Source organism: Heteronotia binoei, chromosome 9 (assembly GCF_032191835.1).
Source record: "Heteronotia binoei isolate CCM8104 ecotype False Entrance Well chromosome 9, APGP_CSIRO_Hbin_v1, whole genome shotgun sequence".
NCBI lineage: Eukaryota > Metazoa > Chordata > Lepidosauria > Squamata > Gekkonidae > Heteronotia > Heteronotia binoei.
The window spans coordinates 85,156,007-85,180,154 of NC_083231.1; the positions used below are offsets into that span (position 1 = coordinate 85,156,007).

The 24,148-nt window shown below is 42.4% G+C and overlaps 1 protein-coding gene across 1 annotated transcript in view; it reads left to right on the plus strand.

Moving 5' to 3' along the window:
* Positions 1-24,148, plus strand: part of ZGRF1 (zinc finger GRF-type containing 1) — a 53,545-nt gene that overhangs the window by 23,656 nt on the left and 5,741 nt on the right. The window contains exons 15-24 of the mRNA XM_060246914.1: positions 1,383-1,522; positions 2,639-2,785; positions 4,207-4,321; positions 4,838-5,094; positions 8,617-8,776; positions 9,583-9,660; positions 11,264-11,411; positions 12,796-12,923; positions 13,711-13,834; positions 22,469-22,645. Coding sequence (XP_060102897.1) covers positions 1,383-1,522; positions 2,639-2,785; positions 4,207-4,321; positions 4,838-5,094; positions 8,617-8,776; positions 9,583-9,660; positions 11,264-11,411; positions 12,796-12,923; positions 13,711-13,834; positions 22,469-22,645 — 1,474 coding nt within the window. The remainder of the gene's footprint in view (positions 1-1,382; positions 1,523-2,638; positions 2,786-4,206; positions 4,322-4,837; positions 5,095-8,616; positions 8,777-9,582; positions 9,661-11,263; positions 11,412-12,795; positions 12,924-13,710; positions 13,835-22,468; positions 22,646-24,148) is intronic.

The window sequence follows — 24,148 nt, forward strand, 5'->3', positions numbered from 1 at the left end:
AATCAGCCAGTATCATAATGCACCTGTATAAATCGATGGTGCGGTCTCATTTGGAATACTGTGTGCAATTCTGTTCACCGCACCTCAAAAAGGATATTATAGCAGTGGAAAAAGTGCAGAAAAGGGCAACTAGAATGATTAAAGGTTTGGAACACTTTCCCTATGAAGAAGGGTTAAAACACTTGGGGCTCTTTTTTTTTTTTTTAATTTCAAATGATTTTATTAATGAAAATTCTGAAAATGAACATAAGTATAAAAGTTACATACATTAATAAAAATAACCAATACAATAACACACATTAAACATAGAAAATAAAAGGGAAAAACCAATAGTAGGCTTACATAGTTAAATATATTAAAGTAAATTATAGCCACAAAAAATCTTTATATAATTTAGATTTGTTGTAAGAATTAATATAAAATGGATCACTATCGATTTTTTCTAAGATAGGGAACCAGGTCGCTATGTACTTGGAATAAGCCTGGTAGGGGTCGATAGTGTCTAATGTCGCCTGGATTTTGTTCATTGCTATATGGTCCCAAATTTTCAGGAGCCAGGTATCAAGGGACAAGTTGTTAGCGTTTTTCCAAGATTGGGCTACCGTTGTTTTTGCAGCTGTTAAAAGTTTGGCAATTAGAGATCTTTTCGAAGGTGACAATTTAGAACCGGGCCAATGATTAAGTATCACAGTGGGGTCTTCAGGAATTATGGTATCCAATAAAGTTGAAAGGTGAAAGCAGATTGCAGTCCAAAAGGGTCTTATTTTGGGGCAATCCCACCAGCAATGAATGTAGGAGGCTTTGAGACCACAGTCTCTCCAACAATCAGGGGAGTTCGAGGTGAGAAACGTCGACTGCGGGGTGACATGATAGAGATTTACAAGATAATGCATGGGATGGAGAAAGAGAAAGAAGTCCTTTTCTCACAATACAAGAACTTGTGGGCATTCGATGAAATTGCTGAGCAGTCAGGTTAAAACTGATAAAAGGAAGTACTTCTTCACCCAAAGGGTGAATTCACTGCTACAGGAGGTGGTGGCGGCTACAAGCATAGACAGCTTCAAGAGGGGATTAGATAAAAATATGGAGCAGAGGTCCATCAGTGGCTATTAGCCACAGTGTGTGTGTGTGTTTGTTTGTTTTTTGCCACTGTTACACAGTGTTGGACTGGATGGGCCATTGGCCTGATCCAACATGGCTTCTCTTATGTTCTTAATTCTGGGCACAATTCCAGGTGCTCATTCTTAATATATAAGGCCATAAATAGACTGGAATAAAAGCAGCTGAAAAAGCAAGAACACTTGTATTACATACAGAAACTTATTTTTTAAATATATTATTATGTCTTTGTGTTCACTATTTCTTTATTTACTTTTCCCTAGGAAAGCCTTTGATATTCAAAGAAAACGGTTTAGTAAGCTGAAGAAGTTTAATGTTGCAGATGCTGAGTTTGACTGTGATGCTAGAAACAAATTGTATCTGAAGCTGAGCAGAAAAGAACGCTCTTCTATGTACAGCAAAGGTTGGTGAACTTGGTTCTCTGTGAAATTACGCAAGAGGAATCTGTCGTAAGTGTTATAAAATAGAAGAGTTGCTATTTTAAAGAGTGAATATTGTGTGCGTACATCTTCAGCTGACTTTAACAGTAGAAGAGCAAGATAGTAAATATTTAAGCCTATATGATAAGGACCCTTTTAATTGCTTTGCCTCAATATAGGCAGGATTTTGTTAGTTGTAGTGTGTTCAGGACTTTGGGGTTTGTAGCTTTAACCCACATTTGATTGAACATATCTTCACTTGCATCCTGTTTTCTAGATGATGCCCCTGTATATTTGAAATTGGACCCTTAGCACTTTGCTGCAAAAGGAGGAAATTTGAACTTTACCTCTGAAATACTAGTCTGACCTGGTTCTGCCTCAAGGCTTATCTGCTAGAAATTGCAACAAAGGAACCCAGCCTTTATAGTTTTCATCAAGTTTACCCTTTGGGAAGCCAAGCACTCAGTTTCACACTTGAATTGGTGGGGCAAACACATGCCATCCAAAATTGGCAGTCTTCAATTTTCTGATTGGTCTAGCAATTTTCAGGCATTTACATCACTACAAGCTCATACTCGGTATCCTGGTTTTGTCAGATGAATGAATTAGGTTTAAACTAAGTTAAAATCTTTCTGATGTCATGGATTTTTTTGTCCTTTAAGTCTGATTAAATGAAAAATTACCTGAAGTCCCTTTTCCAGTCTACTTTGTACAACTTTGCCTCCCTGCCCTTTCATTCATTCTCTGTTTATGGTACAACTTGTGTGGTAGAACCCTTTTTTAAAGGACAGTATGTAAGAATTAAATATATTACAAATCTTGGAAGAAAATATCTGCAACTTAAATAGCAACCTTGAAAAATACACATGTAACATCAAACCAGATAAAATTTATCCAGTGCAACTTGGATAAAAAGGTGCAAAGCATACAAAAGCCTTTGGAATAAGCAAAAGGAAGAGCCATACGAGTCAGAGGAAAGCTGCTTGGGGGATGGTTGCATCTACCTCAGTTTCTTCAAAATAGATATTTCAGATCTAATTTTTCTCATTGCAGGAATTAGCTACTTATTCTGCTAAACTAAACTTTTACTGCCTTGATAGATGATCTTTGGGTTGTTTCCAAGACCCTAATATTTGAACCCTTGGACACTTTCATTGCCTGCAGTGTTTTCTTTGGCCCATCCTCTAACAATGAAATAGAACTGGAACCTCTCAAAGGCTACAGCCCCTCAAACTGGCATTCAAATAGTAAGTTTCTCCTGAGAATTTTTCCTGTGTTGAGTATTGTGGTAATCAATAAATATTTCAGCATAGCCACTAATTCTTTAATATGCTAATCACTGTATCATCAACTTATGGGTGAAAAAGTCAGTTGTGTTGTCATATTAATTATTTAAGCATTAACAGAAGAGAATGCAAGAAGAGACATGGAAGTAAATAAAATTTGATGGTTAATATAGCAGATAATTCTGAATGTGCCATCATGACAGACTTTAAAACTGGATGGAAGTTATTAAAGTTCCACCATCATTCCTGTTTACTAGTACCTTCTAAGTGCTATACATTTTTTCCCAAAAAATCTAATATTGGATTATTGAAACATTATTGATTATTAAAAACACTGCATATTTTGTAACCTATTACTCTGAAGGTATTATTACATCAGTTGTGCACTTTTTTCAGGTTTATGAGTAGATATAAAAACTTTTTCATTAAGCTGGGTATTATCAGTGTAATGTAATGTAATGTAAAATTTTATTTATATCCCGCCCTCCCCCGCCGGAGCAGGCTCCGGGCGGCTAACAACATTTAAAAGTGAAACAGTACAATAATAAAACATTAAGTTCACATTAAAACCAATCAATCAGTAATCAAAACATTCCTAAAACTAACATTGGCGGTAAACATTATTAATTTAGCAGTAAACATGGTGCTCTAATGGACTTTCATCTTATAGCCACAATAAATCTTTTATCCTTAAGGCACCATAAGATATAGGTGCCTTAGATATAGAGTGCATAGATATAGGAAGAGGATTACTTTTGACTTTTTCTACCAGAGCCAGCATTGGGACATCCAAAATGCACACTGTGAGTCTGTAAAAATGAGGGTCCCAGATATGTGTATTGAGATGGGGAGGGCACAACAGGTGTTTGGGTGTGTTCAGGTGTTGACTCTGTACAAAAAGTCTCATTAACATATAAAGGACAGGGCTTGATCTGCCACTGTGATCTCACTCTCCAAATCCCATGTTGATAGTACTAAAATTTAGAACGTCTGCAAATATGCAGAGATACATTCTATGTTATTTTTGCCCATTAAACAGAATCTTATGGTGCCTTAAGGATAAAAGATTTATTGTGGCTATAAGATGAAAGTCCATTAGAGCACCATGTGCTACAACAAGAGTCAGTGAGTTAGATCAGAAGTCTTCCCCAGTTTCCTCCTCCAGCTGTAGGACTCTCACATCATATTACAGTGCTCCAGCAGCATTTCACAAAGTGCAGTGGGGAACAGAGATAGGAAAGAGATCTATTTCCAAAGTTAGAGATCCATTTGTATCCCATTGGAGCTATCCTTTTATTCCCTCTTTGTGTCCATATAATTTGTAGTCTAGACCTTTCTGTAGCTGAGTTCATTTGTTAATGCCTTTTCCTTCCCTCTCCCAGTGACTGTTCATGCCTTGCTAGTTTGTAATGCTAGCACAGAACTCGCAACATTGAGAAACATAGAAGAACACTTCAGTTCGGCTGCACTACCAATAATGCAGCACCTGCTTACGAGGTATTTAGTCTTGTCTTCTACATCAGTGTATTTTTAACTTTAAATTATAACACAGTTTGGAAAAGATGGGGAAACAAAAGAAATATCAATTATCCACAAGGATTTATGATTCCGCATGGTACCAAGATTATAGTTATGGTTCTGTTGAAGAGACTTGGCAGGAAGAATGCAAAAACTCTGGAGCCATACTGTGCTAGATAAATTCACCCACCAGCTGGAATTGGCAAAGGGTCAGGGGAAACAAGGATTTTTCTATGTAACTTGGCACCTATTTCTTGAATCAGTATGTCATGCCTCACAGATGCCATCCCTGCTAACTCATTGTCAAACTGTACTAAACTATTTAAATAGTAAATGGCATTGGTAAGGGTCAATTAGTCTGAAACATAAAAAGAATATGATGTAATGATCATCATCATCCTGAGTTTTGTTTTTTTAAATGTTTATTTTCTGTGTGTGTGTGTTTTGTTTTCCTTTATTAATTTGAGCTTAATCTTTTCTTTGGCTCTCTTTTAGGCCCTTCAAAGAGGTATCTTGTAGTAGCAAAATCAACAAACGAAAATTTAAACCACCAGTTTTAAACACAAATACAATGAATTGTGGACTTCTAAGTCCTGAAATGACAATAAGTCTGGCAAACAAGATAATTCAGACATTTCAGCTGAATAAGGATCAGGCCATGGCACTGCTACAAATAAGTAACATGATGACATCTTATCCAATTGATAAAGAAACTGGGGAACAGCAACCCCTTCCTATAACAATACTACACGGTAAATTATTTCTCTATTAATATATCCTTATCTCATGTTATAGAAATATTACCCTCTTTTGTTCAGAGCTTATAAAAATTATATAGCAAAATGTATATGAACACATGTATGGTTTGTGTGTGTCTGTGTTAAATGCCATCAAGTCACTTCCAATTAGTTTAATAATTTTATTTTCTAGGGAGAGATCAAACTTAATTTGATCTAGAACCCACTTATTTGCCTTTTTAGCAGTCCATGGTATCCGCGGTATTCTCTTCCAACACCACATTTCAAATGAATCAACATTCTTCCTGTCTGCCTTCTTCCTTATCCAAAATTCACATCCATACATAGTGATGGGGAATACTGTGGCATGAATTATCTTGATCACCTCCTAACGCATCCTAAGACTTAAGGATCTTCTCTAGTTCCTTTATGGCTGCCTTGCTCAGTCTCAATCTCTTGATTTCTTAGTTGTAGTCTCCCTTTAAATTGACAGTTGAGCCAAGGATTAGAAAATCTTTAGCCATTTCAGCTTCTTCATTGTCAGCCTTACAGTTGTGTAATTCATTAGCAATCATGACATTTGTCTTCTTGATATTAGCTGTAATCTTGCTTAGGCACTTTCTGCCCTTCATTGGAAGTTGTTTCAGATCGTCACTATTTTCTGCCACTGATGTGGTATCATCTGCATATCTCAAAGTGTTCCTTCTACCAGTGTTCACTCCATCTTCATCTAAATTAAATCCAGTTTTCCTTATGATATGTCTGTGTATACATTGAACAGATAGGAGGATAAAATGGATCCTTGTTTGACACCTTTGCCAATTCAAAACCATTCTGCGTTTTCATATTCTGTCCTAACAGTAACCTCTTGTCCAGAGGCACACCCATTTCTTTTAAATCCATGTACACCTTTTCATGATCCACACAGTCAAAAGTTTTGCTGTAATCTATGGAACACAAGCTGATTTTCTTCTGACAATCCCTCATAAAGCTCCAGTAACCAGTGTAAATTTGCAATATGATCTCTAGTGCCCCTTCATCTTTTGAATCAAGCTTTTCTGGCATTTCTTTCCATATATGGTAACAGTCTTTGTCGTAAGGTTTTGCATATTGCTTTACTTGCATGACAAAGTAACAAAGACAAATATAGCAAATTGAGTGCATTTATTATAATCTCATGTTTGTTCTAAGCTACCAAAAGGCGTGCATAACAAAATGTTTTACAGTTGACCAAAGAAACAATAATGTATAACCAAAAAACTCCACTCCTCAGGTCCTCTTTAATATTTTTTGTGTAAAAATTTAGAAAATAACAGTGTGAAATGAACTACTCTTAGGTTGGAGCTTGAAAATCTCAGCCTGCACAAATTCTGCTTCCATGAAATGTAAAATCACTGAGATGCCAGATTTATTAGTTAAATTCAAGCCTTAACAATCATGAGCATTGTGGACAAGTTTGGAAATTAAGAATGGCTGGGAATTTGATTGTGCCAGCCTGCCCCTTTCCTCCCAAGGTGTCAGTCTGACTGCTGTCAATGTGTGGGCCTGTTCCGTCTGATCATTATACCTCAGTATTGTAGCATACAGATGGTGTACTTTAGGCCTGTGTTTGGCCTATGTTTAGGCCTATGGTTGAGAACAGCAACAGTTTCCACCTAGCATGACTTCTTGCTTCCTTCTCCACCCCCCACCCCTCCACAGGGCAAGAACACAAATTGGTGTACCTTTCATATGCCATCACAAGAGCCCTGTGGTGCAGAGTGTTAAAGCTGCAATACTGCAGTCCTAAGCTCTGCTCACAACCTGAGTTCAATCCCCGGTGGAAGCTGGGTTTTCAGGTAGCTGGCTCGAGGTTGACTCAGCCTTTCATCCTTCCGAGGTCAGTAAAATGAATACCCAGCTTCCTGGGGGGAAAGTGTAGATGACTGGGGAAGGCAATGGTAAAAAGTCTGCCGTGAAAACATTGTGAAAGCAACATCACCCCAGAGTCAGAAACAACTGGTGCTTGCACAGGGGACCTTTCTTTCCTTTTTTCCTCATGTGCCATCTGTAATCTGTTATTGAATTGCTTAAGGTGTTTTAATTATTTTAATTTGACTGTGAATGTTGTTTATTTGGAACCGTTGATCCCCACTCTGAGTCTTGTTGCATAGGGGAGAGTGGGTTACAAATCAAATAAATAAATACATAGTCCCCATACAATCCTGAAATCTTTTCTTTTTTTAGAGGACTACCCAGGATCAACCTTGATCTCATAACAGGAAGATATTCATAAAGCAGCCTTTTTCAGAAAGCTGTCAGCTATACAAAATGCTTTTTGAAATAGGCTTAGTAAAAATCCAGTGGAATTTTCTAATTCTAGTGCCCATGTATTCCTAGAGTAGTATTTATACTTGCCATTTTGCTTTCTTTCTGTTGCACTTGTAACATAAAATTTTACAGTATACCCATTTTGCTTCTACCTTAGAAAATAACATAAGAATTCACATTAACTTCAGACTTTTCATTCAGATAATGTGTGGAATAACCAGTTTTCAGTAAGCTTTTTATCTAATTGGTATTCTTTGTAACCCTAATCATAATCATAAAACATTTCAGCAATCTGCCAAATCATTTTAAGCCCTTTTTAAGGGTGGATGAATTGGGCTTCCCTGAATTAACTTTTACATTACTGCTACCTTCATGCATTAATTTTATAATAAACTCAAGATCATGTTATTTTGCCTTCCCCTTTAAATAACAGAAAAGAAATGGTGGTACTTATCGACCATAACCAGTGCAATTCTTTCATAGGATGCTTTGTCATAACAATTTAGGATATCAGGACCCAAAACTTGCATGAAGTTTGCTAAAGGATTCTCAGCCACTCTGCCAGACCTGAAAAAAATTCTTGAAATCCACTTCAGTTGAAATCTGAGTTGCATCTGACTCAGATTCCAGTTTTCCTTAATCAGACTTTGACTATTAGCTAGTATTAATAACTGCTTGGCATATGTTGTCATTAAAAAGCTTAATAGTTTGAGTGCCTTTCTAATAGATTGTTAAATTGAATTTGCCTTTTTCCTTGGCTCAGTTCAGATGATGCTTTCCATTTCTCTAAGCAGGTGGGCATAACAGTTAAATAAGGCATAACAGTTGGACAAAATTCAGGAATTGACTGCACAGTGTGGGTTTGTGATGTGCACAAGTGGGATTGTGATGTGCACACAGACTGCTTAAATATTGCACCCACACGAGGGCTGGGAGAAAAGGAGAAGCTCTTGCTTGCGCTTCTTTTCCCATGGGGGGAGTAGTGTTGCAGACACATAGCCAATGATGTTACTGAGCTCTGATCTTGATATCTGTTTCTTGGTTGGTATCTTGATATCTGTCAACTGGTTGCCGCCAGTTTACATCACATGATGTGCCATTTTGCATTGAAGTTTCTGATTTTACTACATTGATTAAAGCTCCAGTAAGTGCTATAATCCCAGTTAAAATAACTGCCTGAAAAGTCCGTGTACAGCATCCTTATCTGTTTCTGTTAATTTATGGTAGGTGTATTTGGATCTGGAAAAAGTTATTTATTGGCCATTGTTATCTTGTTCCTGGTACAAATCTTTGAAACTAGTGAGGCAACTGTTGGCAAAAGATTAGCACCATGGAAAATACTAATATCTTCTTCCACTAATGTTGCTGTGGACAGATTACTGCTGTGGTAAGTAACTCCAAAAGTGTTTATATAGTCACTGTTTCATTTAGAAGAATGATTCATTTTTCTCTGTATTGCAATAACATGACTCACCTATTAGTCTATGAAGTAGCCTAAGGTGATTGGTCTGCTCCTTTTCTAATTCTGATTATCAAGCTAACTTTCTGTAAGGGATATCTAGGAATTACTTTCTTGACTTAATTTCAAAGATGGATATTCTGTGCGCAGAAACAAATACTACCTGTGTTACTTTTACGCTGTCTTTTGTGTTCCTGTCTTTTGCAAGTTTCTAATTAATCTGAGATTGTTGTTTGTGGTCTGAAGTGCCTGATTAGTTCATAACCTTAACAAATAACTTGGCAGAAGCAAATCACACACACAGACAAAGATTTCTCATTTTTTGTTTTGTTTCTGTGGGGAAAAATGGTGCATATGTATGATGGGGAACTGAGATCATGAAAACTTCTACGTCAGATTCCTTTTCTCTTGCTCTCCTAACCAGCACCCCAGTTGCTTTAGAGGCAAGAGGCGTATTCAAGCGTTGTCTTTGAAGTAGTCATGTAGAGAGACACACCCACCCTTCTTGCAGTCACTCTGGTCACCAACACCCCCATCTCCCCCCCTCCTGTTATTTTTCTGCAAGAGTATAGGGTTCTCAGTCATTGGTAGAGTTCCCCACCCCTGCACTGAGCACCCTCAGAAGACTCTCATGGACATTGAAAATAGATGGATAAAGCAAAAAGGAGTGGAGAGATGAGACCAAAATTATGAATAAATTTCAATTCATACCTTATTACCTTTTTTCCCCCCAGCCTCCTGGATCTTGGATTTGAAGGATTCATTAGAGTTGGAAGTGTTAGAAAAATTGCCAAGCCAGTACTTCCTTACAGGTAACTTTCATGCAATCTTTGGCCAATTTTTCATCCCTCTAATATTTTAGAGAATTGATTTAATATAGTGTACAATAAAAACTCAACAAGGCCACCATCAGTTGTAAATTCTTTGTGATTAGATCACAGCTTACATGAACAGAGGAAGTTTTCAGAAGCAACTTTTTGTATTTTTTCCCTGCTCCAGCAGTCCCCCTGCTTCCCCTGAAAAGCTGCAACTGAGGGTCAGGGAAGCTACATTGTGCAGGAATGGGTGAGGAAATTTCAACAGAATTATGCCTTGTGCATGGCATGCTTCTGTCAGACCTTCAGCAGCGACTTTTTTGGGGGGAGGGAGTGCTGCAGGCAGCTGGCAGAAGGAAAAGCCAATAAAAGCCACTTTGATGAAAGCCCTCTATTCTTGAAAAAAATGGGCTCTGAGCCTTAGTTAATATATTATATGGGGCAAAAGGAATCCAAGTTTTTAAAGACTCAGTAGTTTTATTCTGGTATTCATGGTTGCTTGTCTACTTGGTCACAGCGAAGACACTTCCAGTCTATTTCTAATCATCTGTAACCAGAAAATAAACGTCTTTAATCTGAAAATAAATTCCACTGAGTGAAGTGAGACCTAAACAGGTCTGTGTAGTAATGCAACCTTATTCTGACTGTGAACCAGTTCACACTCTTGACAAACCACTATTGAATTTCATGCTGAAATGTGGGGTTGCCAAGCAGGCTCATGACTCAATGGACTGTATGACCCAACTTTTCCAAATGAAGCCTGAACAGGCGGTGGTCACATTGTGTATGGAGTCTCCGCAGGCCACCATAATTGTACAAATCATTGTGGCCATGTGTGTAGGCTCCATGTTGTTCTCATAAGTAGTTCCTCTGTGCAGTTCCCACCAGCAGCTCCAAATGTGTCACACAGTAGCTGTCAAGAATTTAACTTAGAACCAGACCTGTTTATCCCCAATAGTTTAAATTGGTGATAGAAAGTGCCATCAAGTCACAGCTGTTTTTTGGTGACCGCATGGGATTTTCAAGGCAAGAGATATACAGAGGTGGTTTGCCATGTCCTGCCTCCACGTCACAACCCAGGTATTCCTTGGAGGTCTCCCAATGAAATACTTGCCAGGGCTCATCCCGCCTAGCTTCCAAGCTCTTACAAGATCAGGCTAGCCTGAGCTATCTAGGTCAGGCCAGTAGGTTAAAATAGAACAATATCTATCCTCTATGATGAAAGTCTTGGTAAATATTCTCCAGAATGCTTGCATCTTTGTTCATATAAAAAGGTCCCTGCATATACAAAAGGAACATGTCAGGGAGAAGGTTCTAATTTAGTCTGCTCCTTTATATGCTATGTTTCAATGTGCAGGGGGGATGGGTTTCACATAGGGAGCATTCCAAACATCTGCTCCCTCATCTTTTGAGTATTGTGTGGCATTTCACGAAGTCTGCACATGGTGTGCTATACTATCTGATTGAGAAACTGCTAGATCTCAGCAATCTAATGCCAAACTTAAAATGGAAGCGGTAGAGGCTTCTGTACAACTATAAGTGAACACAGCTTCACTGTTCATATTCAGTACTGATCTTGACTATTTTACAATGTTGAAAGTTTGCATGCTGGCTTGGGATCGGAAAGTGAGCAACTGAAAGAGCTGCTTGCTCTGATGAAGGAGGATTTAACCTCAGCGGAAAAAAATTATGTCAGGAAGACCATTGAACACCATAGGTTGGGCACCAACAAAGCTCTTCTGCAACAGGTACTCATAAAATGAAATTATATCTTTGATAGCTTGGAATGCATTGGTAAAAGAGTAAAATGTACTACTGGAAAGGTCATTCACAGAATAATGCTTTGTCTACATATAATTCTGATTAAATACCTGTCCATTAATGTGATAAACTTCAATAACCGTGATATGTTTAAGTCTGTAATATAAACAGAGAAACATTAGCAAGTATGTGGTATGGGAGTTTTGCAAAACCTTTCATCCATATTGAGCACTTTATTGATTAAAGAAAAGTAACTATGCCCTCCCTCCCGATCAGACCAACCTTCTGTTCTCCATGGTTACCTACCAAAGGCCCCCTTGCCAAAGCAGGAAAACAACAGAGAAACATTAAGCCATGTCTTGCAAAATTTGATCCAAAAATTGATGGGAATAGGGATCTAACTCTTGGTGGGGCACTGTTGACACCAGCATCAACAGTGAAGAGCTTGGGGATGATCTTGGATGCCTCATTATCAGTGGAGGCCCAAATCACAAACATTGCCAGATCAGCATTTCTCCATCTTTGTTAGGCCAGGCAACTGGTTCCCTACCTCTCTCCCCACGGCTTAGCCACAGTGATTCATGCAATGGTCACCTCCAGGCTGGATTACTGTGACACACTCTATGCAGCGCTACTCTTGGAACTGACCCGGGAACTTCAGTTCATTCAGAATTCAGCAGCATGTGTCCTCACAGGGACACCACTATGAGCACACATGCGCCCAGTGCTTCACTAACTACCCTGGCGCCCAGTCAAATTCAAGGTTTTGGTTTTAGCCTTTAAAGCCCTATGCACTCTGTAACCAACATAGCTTCAAGACCATCTCTCCTGGTATGCCCCCCAAAGAGTGTTACATTCTTTGTATCAACATCTGTTGGTGATCCCCGGCTTGAAGGAGGTACATTTAGCTTCAGCCAGAGCTTTTTCAGCTCTGGTGCCAGCTGGAACATGCTGCATACTGAGATCCAGGCCCTGTGGAACTTAATGAAGTTTTGCAGGGCCTGAAAAACAGAGATGTTCTGCTAGGCCTATGGTTGAGGTGGCAGAGACCTATCAGTATTGGCCTCCTGTGCCTGGCTGTATCTGGTGCTGTTCTTTTTGTCTGCCCATCTCCCTTGGTATTAGCCATCCTTTACTTGCACATAGATATGGAGCTCAGTTGGGAGCAGATGTATTAATTGGTGCTATTGTATTTTATTGTTTACTGTTTGTTGACTGATTGATCCTTATTGGGTTTTATGATTGTTATTTGTATGTTTTGACTATTGAATTGCATTGTTTTAATATATTGTAACCTGCCCTAAGCCTTGTTAAGCAGGGGAGGGTGGACTAGAAATAAACAAAAAATACATTTTCCCGCTAATAATATAGGTGAAGGTAGTGGGAGCTACCTGTGCTGCCTGTCCATTCCCTTGCATGAAAAATCTGAAGTTTCCTGTAGTGGTGCTAGATGAGTGCAGTCAAATGACAGAACCTGCGTCCCTCCTTCCCATTGCAAGGTACAGTCTTTTTTCATGTCACTATTAATCTAAAGTTTTTATAACTTTAACTTTGCAAAAGGAACTAGCTCACAAACACTGCTGCTTGATAGTTTCAGGCAAGTAACCATGTTAACCTGTCATAGCAGAATAAAATTTGAGTCTAGTAGCACTTAGAGATCAACAAAATTTTCCAGCCCTTTGTAGCAAGTCAACTGCTAGAGAAATAATCTCTCATGACTGATTATCCTGTCAGTAACTAGACAAAAGATTATTTGCAGGCTTATTTGTGACTGTGATTATGTCATAAATGTAATTAACCTTTCAGTATCATTAAAGGAGGAATTAACCATGGACCTTCAAATGCTTACGTTAAAAAATTGGATAGAGGTTTGGGCAGCAATGTCTGGAAGCCATTTAAAAAATCTCCCATTTTGCAATAGGAATAGTTTATGTAGATCTTCAGTAGTTTTCTGAATGACTGTAAGCAGAATAAGTGCCTGTAGGCAGAATTTGCCCTATTACTGTTGTATTTTTGCCTCACAGTATGGGAGCAAGACATCCCAAGACAGTGGAGGCTATATGGGTAGAATGTAAAAAGTCATTTGAGATGTAGGGCTGAGTGGAAAAGATGCCACTGCAAATCTTGAGGGCTAGTAGTATGTCCCCCAGAGAGTGTTACACTCTGTGGGGGCCATACTTGTGTTAAAGTTAATGGGCCTTTAAATCACCTACATTTGGCTGATTTCTTCAAGTGTTGCAGCTTCACTCAATGGCATTAGTGATGTTTTATGGGTTACCTTTGTAGGTTTGGATGTGAAAAGCTGATTCTGGTTGGTGACCCTAAGCAGCTTCCGCCCACCATTCAAGGGTCAGAAAGTGCACATGATAATGGTTTGGAACAAACCCTTTTTGGCCGACTCTGTTTGATGGTATGTGCTCCTGCTCATCTTGAAAGGGTGCTCTTTCTGTGATGCTAACCTTGTTGGAGGGTTCACAGTGGTTTACAAAAGCCTCTTGTACAGACATTTCTTATCATTTGCTGGTTAATGCAGCCCTTGTAGCAGCAACTTTAGCCGTTGGTGGTTAGGCAGAAATGAGGCCACAGGCGAAATCAGGAAGAAACAGCCGTTTATTTAACGTGTACGCAGACCCCAGATCAGACTCATGTCTAAACACATCCGGGAGCCCCGATTTCAGGAAGGTCTACAGTTTTATAGTCACTGATAATCGTTTCCAGTAAATAATCACACAATTACAGGAAAGGACCACCCCCATATTCCATACATAATTACAAGTGTCATATTACTAAAGGAACGAGGAGGAGACAGGGAGGGTCTTTCCATACATGGCATTGATGTTGCTAACACTCTTGCAGCAATATCCTTCATCAAAAACACATTTGCACCTTTGACTTGCTCCCGAGACATTTTCAAAGGTACATTTGCTCAATGCTTATTTTAGTGCTTATTCCAGCCAGTTTCTAGTTCCTCTTTTAGGCAGCTGTGGCAGAGCCCGGTGGGTAAAGGATTAACTTCCTCTTTTGCTGCCCTATGCTTCTACAAGTTGGACACACTGCTAACTTCCCTTTCCTTACTTTCTCAATCTAGAAGGATGATTTCACAGAGGCATCTAGCAAGCACTTTTAAAATCTCTTTGTTTGACCTTTTGTTTCCTTGCCCTTGTGCCTAATTGATGGCTTTTAATTTACCTTATTTAATATCTTTTTATTTCTGCCCTGCTTCACTCTGAAATAATATTTTCCTAAGAGCTGGTTCTCATTGGATATTTGCCTTTATAGGAATACTTCCTGTGAGGAACCTTATTCTGGGATGAGATACCCTTGATATATGAGATGTCTAAATTCATCATTTATATGTTTTGAGCAAGAATCTCACTCTCCAATCCTAAATCAGTATGCACTGTCAGTTCTAGTATATTTTTAAAGAGCAAATATATCCTCAAGAATGTTCCTAAAACCTGATTTACAAGGTGTAGTAGGAAGAGATGGAAATCAGGTGGTAGAATGTTGAGATGGTAGAATAGGCTATTACCACTGCACTCTGCAGGTGATGGATTCTAGTTATAAATGCTCCTTTGCATTTAAAAAAAACCCACTTTCATGCTAACAAGAAACTAGCACAGCAGGGAAAAGACTTTTGTGTCCCACCCCTTCCTTTACTTGCTGTGCTGGGTTTTCTATTTGCAGGGTATTTTTAACACAGAGATCATTTCAAATTTGGACTTCCACCTGTAGTCTGAATTGGTGCAGTCCATTCTACCACCTCAGCACTTTCCCACCTCATTTGCTCCTCAGGATCAAATGTGATCCACAACCGGGGGTAAATATTACATCAAAGAAGTTCTAGTTCAAACAGGGGCCTGCTATAGTTGCATGGATTGACCCGGCCAAGTTAGGTCAGCACAGAAAGCTGAGGGTGCCCCCAGTTCTTTGAGTGGGATCCTGTGAGTTTTTTTGGAATAGGAGTCTCTTTTGCTTACCAAGAAAACTGAAGCCACATGAAGTAGGGACCAATGCTCCCCCTAAGCTGTGGAGTCTTGGGAGCAAAAATTCTACTTTGTGAGCTACTGGCATTAAGGTTGTGAGCTACTGCATTAATTCGTTTGCTCTGGGGCATTTTTCCTGAGCTAAGACAAAAATTTGTGAGCCAGCTCACACTAACTCAACTTAGAGGGGATGCTGGTAGGGATTGGAGGGGAATCAAGTGAGAAAATCGGGTAAGATCCAATAGCTCCATCTTTTTATGCTTCTGGTCTAAGGATTTGAGCAAACCATCTGTGTTATATCTTGGCTGAGGGCTCACTCCCATGTCCACCTGCATCATCTGGGGAGTATATGTTTAATCTTCTTCATGGTCTCTGTGGGATATAGCACCTGCGCCGATCTCCCGAATCGGTACCTAAAAAGCCCGGGATTTTTTCGTGCTCGGCACCAGTGGGCATGCACAGGTGTCCCAGTACGCATGCTCACTGGAGCCAGTGCAAGGATCCCACCAGTTCCTTTTTGACTGCTGTGTTGATAGGATCTCCTTTCGATTGCTCCGGTTGGTACTGGTAATCCTTTGGATTTTTTCACTATTATATAGCCCGTTTGTTGTTTTCCTAGTTAGTAGTAAAGTGTTATAGTTCGTTGTTGTTGTTTAAAAAAAATTGTTGTTGGACTTTGCCCTTCGGGGCTTGATTTCCCCCCCATTCCCTCAGAAAACTTTCTGTGTGGGTTCCGGTGCCTATGGAAAGGCATTGAGGGTTTTTTAAACGTTGCCGCAAGTGTGGTAGCAAAATTGCACCTCCTGACGGTCACTCCCTCTGCTTATTGTGTCTGGGCGAGGGACACTGAGTCGACTCGTGCCTGCATTGCTCGAGTTTCTCGAGGCAAACCCGCAAAAACTGGGCACAAGGCTATCAGCAGCACTTGTAGAATCAGCTCTTCATCCACTGAAAATGGCAACGGGCCCTTCGGTATCGATGGGGGAAGCCACCCAGGCCCAGACGGTTATATCAGTCGATCCATCATCACCGGTGCAGATTGACATGCCGACCAAGCGAAGCCGACCCACAAAACGACCCTCTGAAGGGTTAATGGTGACTCCGGCCAAGAAACGTCGGGACGATTCGGGGACCCGATCGTCCCTCCCGAAGAAGTCTAAATCGAAGGAGAAATGGAAGAACAGACTTTCCCGCACTCCTTCTCCTTCTCGGGATGCTTCGATGTCAACTCAAGCTGCTCCACCCCGGAAGATCTTGGCATCTCTGCGTCCACGGAGTCCTTCAGTGTTGAGAAGCAGAGGCTCGCAGCCGATCTATCTGTCGGGATCTGAGCAGGAGATAGACCTGACCCAGCACACCCATTCATCGGGATCACGTCGTCAGAGTGACAGTGGTTCGGTATCGGAGATCGAGGCTTCGGCACCGAACGAACCCCTGGCACCTCTTCCACTGACTACGGGACGGAGAGAGCTTGAACCGGCTGCTATGGTTCGACGTTTCCCGCCACCTCCGCCATGGGATCAACATCAGTGGCCTTGTTCCTATGGATACCCATATCCACTGCCATACCAGTGGTACCCTCCACGTGACTTTCCAGAATGGGATCAGCGGTCGGAAGCCCCGCATCTCTCGAGGGTTTCACATCACTCCATGCATTGTGCATCGGCATCAGTGTCAATCCCTCCCGAGAGATGCAGAGAGCTGGTGGAGGAAGTGCAAGCTCGCTCGTTGGTATTGCTCCGGTCACCCGAGCGCGCATCAACCCCGATACTTTCTGAGCACTCGGTGAGAAGAGACTCTTCGTCATCGGACTCTGAGGTTGGTTCCGATGATCCTGACAGGGCAGTGGAACCTTCTCCGGAGTCGCATATTGCTGAGAACCTTCCCATATCTCCATTGGCAGATCTGAAGTCTAATGGGGACCTGGTGAAGCGGATGGCACACTGCCTCTCCCTCACAGTGGTTCAACCGCAGCCAGTCATTGATGACACCATCTTCGACATAATGCAGAAAGAGACATCGACAGCTGTGGCCCTTCCAGTGGCCAAAGTTATACTGCAGGCGGTGAAGGAGCCCTGGGCAAAGCCGGCATCTACACCAATCTCTACGTGAAGACTGGACCATATGTATTGCATTCAGGAGGCTGGTGCTGAGTTTTTGTTCGCCCACCCCAAGCCCAACTCGGTGGTGGTCTCCTCGTCCTCTAAAGCGCGTAAAACCCATTCTTCTCCATTTGACAAAGAGGGCAAGAAATTAGATAATGCAGGCAGAAAATTTTATTCAGCTGGAGCATTGGGAGTAAAGATCTCCAATTATGCTGCATGCTTGGCTCGCTACCAATACTCCATTTGGGAGCACACCACTAATGTCTTCTTTAAGCGAGGAGAAGCGATCTTCATTCAAGAAGCTGCAAAAAGAGGGCTTTGCTGTGGCTAAGCAACAACTGGCTGCATCAAAGCACATGGTGGATGTATCGGCCAAGACCCTCACTTCTGCCGTCTCCCTGCATCGTCACTCTTGGCTACGGTCTACAGCTCTTCAGCCTGACACCAGGGCCTATGTTGAAGACCTTCCTTTCGAAGGTGAAGGTCTTTTTAGTTCAACCACTGACACTGTCCTTCAAGAGATGGACAAAAGCATAAAGACCTCAAGAAAGCATAAAGACCTCAAGAAAGCATAAAGACCTCAAGAAAGCATAAAGACCTCAAGAAACCTGGGTGTCTCGGCTTCCTCTAGAACTGGCAAGCCTAAGCAATGGAATAAATCTTGGCCCAAGAGGCCCTACCAGAAATTCTCCCCCGACCAGCCATGGAGACCTCACTCTTCGCAAGAGAGTAGGTCTCCCTATAGGGGAAATAACAAAAACAGATTTGCTTCAGCATCTGCAACCACCAGCAAATCTAAGGGTGCCCGCCCACAGAAGCAGAGCCTTTGACTTTTCTGTAGCACGCATTGTTGCCCCTCCTTCGTCACATATCCGGCTCCGTCAATATCTTCCGACTTAGGAGTCCATCTCCACAGACAGGTGGGCTCTTTCCATCATAGCAGAAGGATACAAGATAGACTTTGTTCAGGTTCCGACTCAGTCAGTGATTTTCTCCATACCCCCTTCCCCACCTCTGCTGGCGGAGGTGAGCAGCCTCTTGCAGAAACAAGCCATAGAACCGGTCCCCGTAGAGGCCAGAACAGGGGGGTTCTATTCTCTTTATTTCCTGGTTCCCAAGCGGGATGGGGGATTGAGACCAATTATGGACCTTCAAAATCTGAACAAGTTTATCATGTACCAGAAATTCAGAATGTCGACCTTGCAAATAATCCTTCCCCTCATCAACCAAGGGGACGGGATGGCAATGTTGGTTCTCAAGGATGCCTACTTCCATATCAGCATCCATCATTTGTACAGGCATTTCCTTCGTTTTGCAGTAGGTTCCAACCACTTTCAATTCAAAGCCCTTCCATTCAGCCTGTGCACTGCACCACGGGTGTTTACCAAGATGATGAGTGTTGTAGCTGCACATCTTCGGCTTCAAGGCGTAGTCATTTTTCCTTATATCGATGACTGGCTCCTCATGGCGGAGTCGGAAGAACGTCTATCTGGCCATATTGCAACTACTCTTCATCTTCTTCACACCTTAGGTCTGCAGGTCAACATGACAAAGTCTCCTCTTACACCATCGAGGACAGTTCAATTTATAGGGGCCTTGCTGGACACAAGCCTTCACCACGCTTTTCTGCCTCAGCAGAGAGCGATGGACATTATCAATCTCATCCATCTTTTCCAAAGTCAAAAATGGGGCACAGCACAGCAGCTGGGGCTGATGGCGGTGACTACAAGCGTGCTGCTGTTTGCAAAATTAAGAATGAGAGGACTTCAGTTGTGGTTTCTCAGACAGTTTCGGCTTTTACAGGACTCACCTCGGAAGAGATTCACAATCCCACCCTTGATCCTCCAGACCCTGCAATGGTGGAAATCCAGAGACAACATCTATCAGGGAGCTCCCTTCCATCTACCTGTAATGACAGTTACGATCACCACAGATGCGTCTTTGTGGGGCTGGGGTGCTCACATAGATGCTCTGTGTGTGGGGGGTCCTTGGCCTCCACAGCTGACTCGTTGCCACATAAACTATCTGGAACTGTTGGCAATTCATTTCGCCCTTCGGTCTTTCCGTCCCATGGTGGCGGGGAAGGCTGTGGCCCTGTTGATGGATAATACTACAGCCCTTTGTTATGTCAACAGGCAGGGCGGGACAGTCTCTCAACAGCTCTGTGCACTAGCAATAGAACTGTGGATGGAGTGCCTGAAGCATGGCATTATGCATAAAGGCAGCACATCTTCCAGGGGTGCTCAATCTGCAGGTGGATTTGTTGAGCAGAGGAGCAGCGTCTCTGCACAAGTGGGAGATGCAGTGGCGCTTCTTTCAACGTGTGTTTCAGCTCTGGGGGTATCCTCAGGTGGATGTGTTTGCCACAGCCAGGAATCGGAAGTGCCCTCTGTTTTGTTCCAGGGGGGGGGGGCACGGATCCAGAGTCATTGGGAGACGGCCTGGTGTTCTCGTGGAACGATTGGTTCCTATATTTGTTTCCGCCTCTGTCGCTGCTGACAGGAGTTGTCAACAAAATTGCAAGAGAGAGACCACGGTGCATACTAGTGGCACCGTGGTGGTCTCGGCAGAACTGGTTCCCGATCTTGCTTCAATTAGCGAGGGGTTTTTTTTTATCAGTTTCCAGCGGAACCAGACCTTCTGTTGGCCCAGGACGGACACGTGTTTCACCACAACGTGCCTCATCTGAAGCTGACGGTGTGGTTCATCGACCTTGTGAGTTCTCCAGCAGAGTCCACATGTCTTTCTAAACAGTAGAAAGTTGTCTACCCGTACTTCCTATGACAGGAAGTGGGGGAAGTTTCTTCAGTTTTTGGCTGACCCTACAGTCCCACCCCAGCGGGGTGGGTCTATCGGTGATTTTTGACTTTCTGTTATCTTTGGTGGATGCTGGACTTTCCTTTTCTTCTGTTAAAGTTTATTTATCAGCAATATCAGCGTACCATGAGTCTGTTGAGGGGCATTCAGTTTTTGCTCATCCTCATTCGAAGAGGTTTCTAAAAGGACTACTCAGATTGCATCCCACGTCAAGATCACCCCCACAGTTGTAGGATTTGCCTTTAGTATTAGACAGGTTGACTCGGCGTCCCTTCGAACCAATGGCAACCTGTTCTCTACAGCTTCTGTCCTGGAAGACTGCTTTTCTGGTGGGAATCACGTCGGCACGCCATGTAGGGGAGCTCATGGCTATGCGTTGTGATCATCCATATTTAGTCTTTCATGAGTCCGGAGTGTCATTGGCTAAGGTGGTTTCCCAGTTTCTTTTCTCCCTAAGGTGGTTTCTTTTCTCCCTAAGGTGGTTTCCCAGTTTCACTTTAAGTTGGATGTTTGGTTACCCACGTTTTATCCCACGCCTTCCTCAGATGAGGAACATCGGTGGCACGCTTTGGATGTTAAGCATGCGTTACTGTTTTATTTGAGTCGTTCTAAGAGTTTTCATCAGGACCAGCATCTTTTTGTTTCTTATGCTGCTCCTATTGGGCTCCAGAATTTATCTCAGTGGCTTTCTAAGTGGCTCACTGAGACTATTAAACTGTGCTACTTACTGGCAAAGAAGCCGCTGCCTGGGCCAATTCGTGGACACTCTACTAGAGCAATGGCGACATTGGTGGCGTTCCTGAAGGGTGTTTCCTTGACGGATGTTTGCAAGGCCGCCACCTGGTCCTCTCCGCATGCTTTCATGAAGCACTACGCTCTGGATGTGCATGCTCAGCAGAGGACTCATCTGGGAGCTGTGGTGCTGCAAGCTGTCTCTTCTGGTTGACCATCTTCCCGCCTCCAGGTATGTCTTGCTTGCTAATCTCTCATGAGTGTGAAGCACAGAGACCATGAAGAAGATTGACAGGTTGCTTACCTGTAACTAGATCTTCGAGTGGTCATCTGTGCATTCACACGACCTGCCCTCCTTCCCCACTGCTGAGGTCTCCCTATGTTAGGAGCTTCCAGCGGTCAAGAAGGAACTGGTGGGATCCTCGCGCTGGCTCTGGTGAGCATGCATACTGGGATGCCTGGGAATGCCCACTGGTGCTGAGTGCGAAAAAATCCCGGGCTTTTTAAGTACCGATTCGGGGGATCGGCACACGCACTATATCCCATGAGTGTGAATGCACAGATGACCACTTGAAGATCTACAGTTACAGGTAAGTAACCTGTCTTTTTCAGCAGGAAAGCGTTTATATGAAATCATCTCCATGTAAAAATCATACTTAGCTGTCACAGTCCACTCTGGGTTAGTGTGGGAGGATGAGTCCTTACTGAAGGAAGAAGACTTTCCCCTGAGCCCTGCCCTGGTAGACACTGTGGCTCAGGTGGGTGGTGCCTCACTGCTGATCAAGCAAGGACAGGTTGGTGCCATCCTAATGGCCTGGCCAGTGGTGCATGAGGATTGTCTTGGCTGTCTGCCACCATCATGGAGGAGAAAGGAAGGGCTTGCCTTGCTGCAGCTGGGAAGGTCGGGTGAGGTCTTCCCACCTGACATTACCATATAATAGAGAAGACTTTGAAAGTAATTTGACTTGGGGTTATTTTTATACACTATCTGGATTTTTAGCATTTGTATAGCTATTTTGATCCCTACCTTACTGACCCAACTGTTCCCTTAAGTGGACCAGCTTTTCTGCTAGTAAAAAAGGAGAGGTCTTGTGGCCACTAAAAAAATCTATGCTGAGAATCATTGGAACCTCATGAACAAACTCTGTGGGATGGGGGCTGTAATATAGAGGGCTACTGGGCAACAGTCAGTGGAAAAGCTGGCTGGGTTGGACCTATTGTCCTCCTAAGCACCCAGTTTCTAGCTGCAAGGTCTGTCCCAGGAAGAACAATCTCAACTCACTGTAAACATGAAAAAATATTTCTAAATATCTTATAGTATTACTGTAGTGCACATTGCTGACAAGCAGTAACCCTTTGGATTTTCATGCTGATCAATAATTTTTTCTCCTTGGCAATTTATAGGGACATGAGCCAGTGCTGCTCAGGACACAGTACCGTTGCCACCCAGCTATCAGTGCCATAAGCAACAACTTGTTTTATGAAGGAAATTTGTTGGATGGCATTTCTGAAACAGATCGAAACCCTCTCGTAGACTGGTTGCCAACACTCTGTTTCTACAATGTTAACGGCTCAGAGCAGGTATGCATTTTATTGACTTTTAAACGTATGCTTTTTTCTCCAGAGGGAACCAACCGTGGTAAGCACTGCCCCAGAACATCTTGCTGCTTTGGCAAGTAGAGTGTAACAGTATTGACCCTCAGATCTCTTTGTTTGAGTTTATGCTTGAATTCATTGGCAGCATCCATATATTGCAACAAGCAGAGGTTTTAACTCATGATAAGCTTGAGCCCAGCTGCTACCATGTTCAGTGTTCCCTTCATTCATTCTTCCTTCCCTTGCTTCCTTCCCTTCCTTCCCTTCCTGCATGCAGAGAACTCAGTTCAAGGCTTCTGTCTAAGTGCAGGCACCTGGGCAAACTGTAGCAGGTTTCCCTTCCAGTTTAGAAATTAGAATCCTGGTGTGTAGTGCAAAAACAAGCTATGCGGTTTGCCCAGTACCTACATTTGCATCTCATTGCACTTTAGAACTTCATTCAAAGCTTTCCACACCTGGAAGCTTTCAGTTGCACTCTGTGTGCTAGGGGAGCTTGGCAATGGGTTGTGTTTGGACCCATCGTGATGTCTGAATACGGCCAATAAGAACATAAGAGAAGCCATGTTGGATCAGGCCCATGGCCCATCCAGTCCAACACTCTGTATCACACAGTGGCCAACACACACACACACTCTGTGGCTAATAGCCACTAATGGACCTCTGCTCCATATTTTTATCCAATCCCCTCTTGAAGCTGGCTATGCTTGCAGCCGCCACCACCTCCTGTGGCAGTGAATTCCACATGTTAATCACCCTTTGGGTGAAGAAGTACTTCCTTCTATCCGTTTTAACCTGACTGCTCAGCAATTTCATTGAATGCCCACAAGTTCTTGTATTGTGAGAAAGGGAGAAAAGGACTTTCTCTTCTTTCTCCATCCCATGCATAATCTTGTAAACCTCTATCATGTCACCCCTCAGTCGACGTTTCTCCAAGCTAAAGAGCCCCAAGCGTTTTAACCTTTCTTCATAGGGAAAGTGTTCCAAACCTTTAATCATTCTAGTTGCCCTTTTCTGCACTTTTTCCAATGCTATAACATCCTTTTTTGAGGTGCGGTGACCAGAATTGCACACAGTACTCCAAATGTGACCGCACCATCGATTTATACAGGGGCATTATGATACTGACTGATTTGTTTTCAATTCCCTTGCTAATAATTCCCAGCATGGCATTGGCCTTTTTTATTACAATCGCACACAGTCTTGACATTTTCAGTGAGTTATCTACCGTGACTCTAAGATCTCTCTCTTGGTCAGTCTCTGCCAGTTCACAAGCAATCAACTTGTATTTGTTGCTGGGATTCTTGGCCCCAATGTGCATTACTTTGCACTTGGCCACATTGAACCTCATCTGCCATGTTGACGCCCACTCACCCAGCCTCAACAGATCCCTTTGGAGTGCCTCACAATCCTCTCTGGTTCTCACCATCCTGAACAATTTAGTGTCATCTGCAAACCTGGCCACTTCACTGCTTACTCCCAACTCCAGAT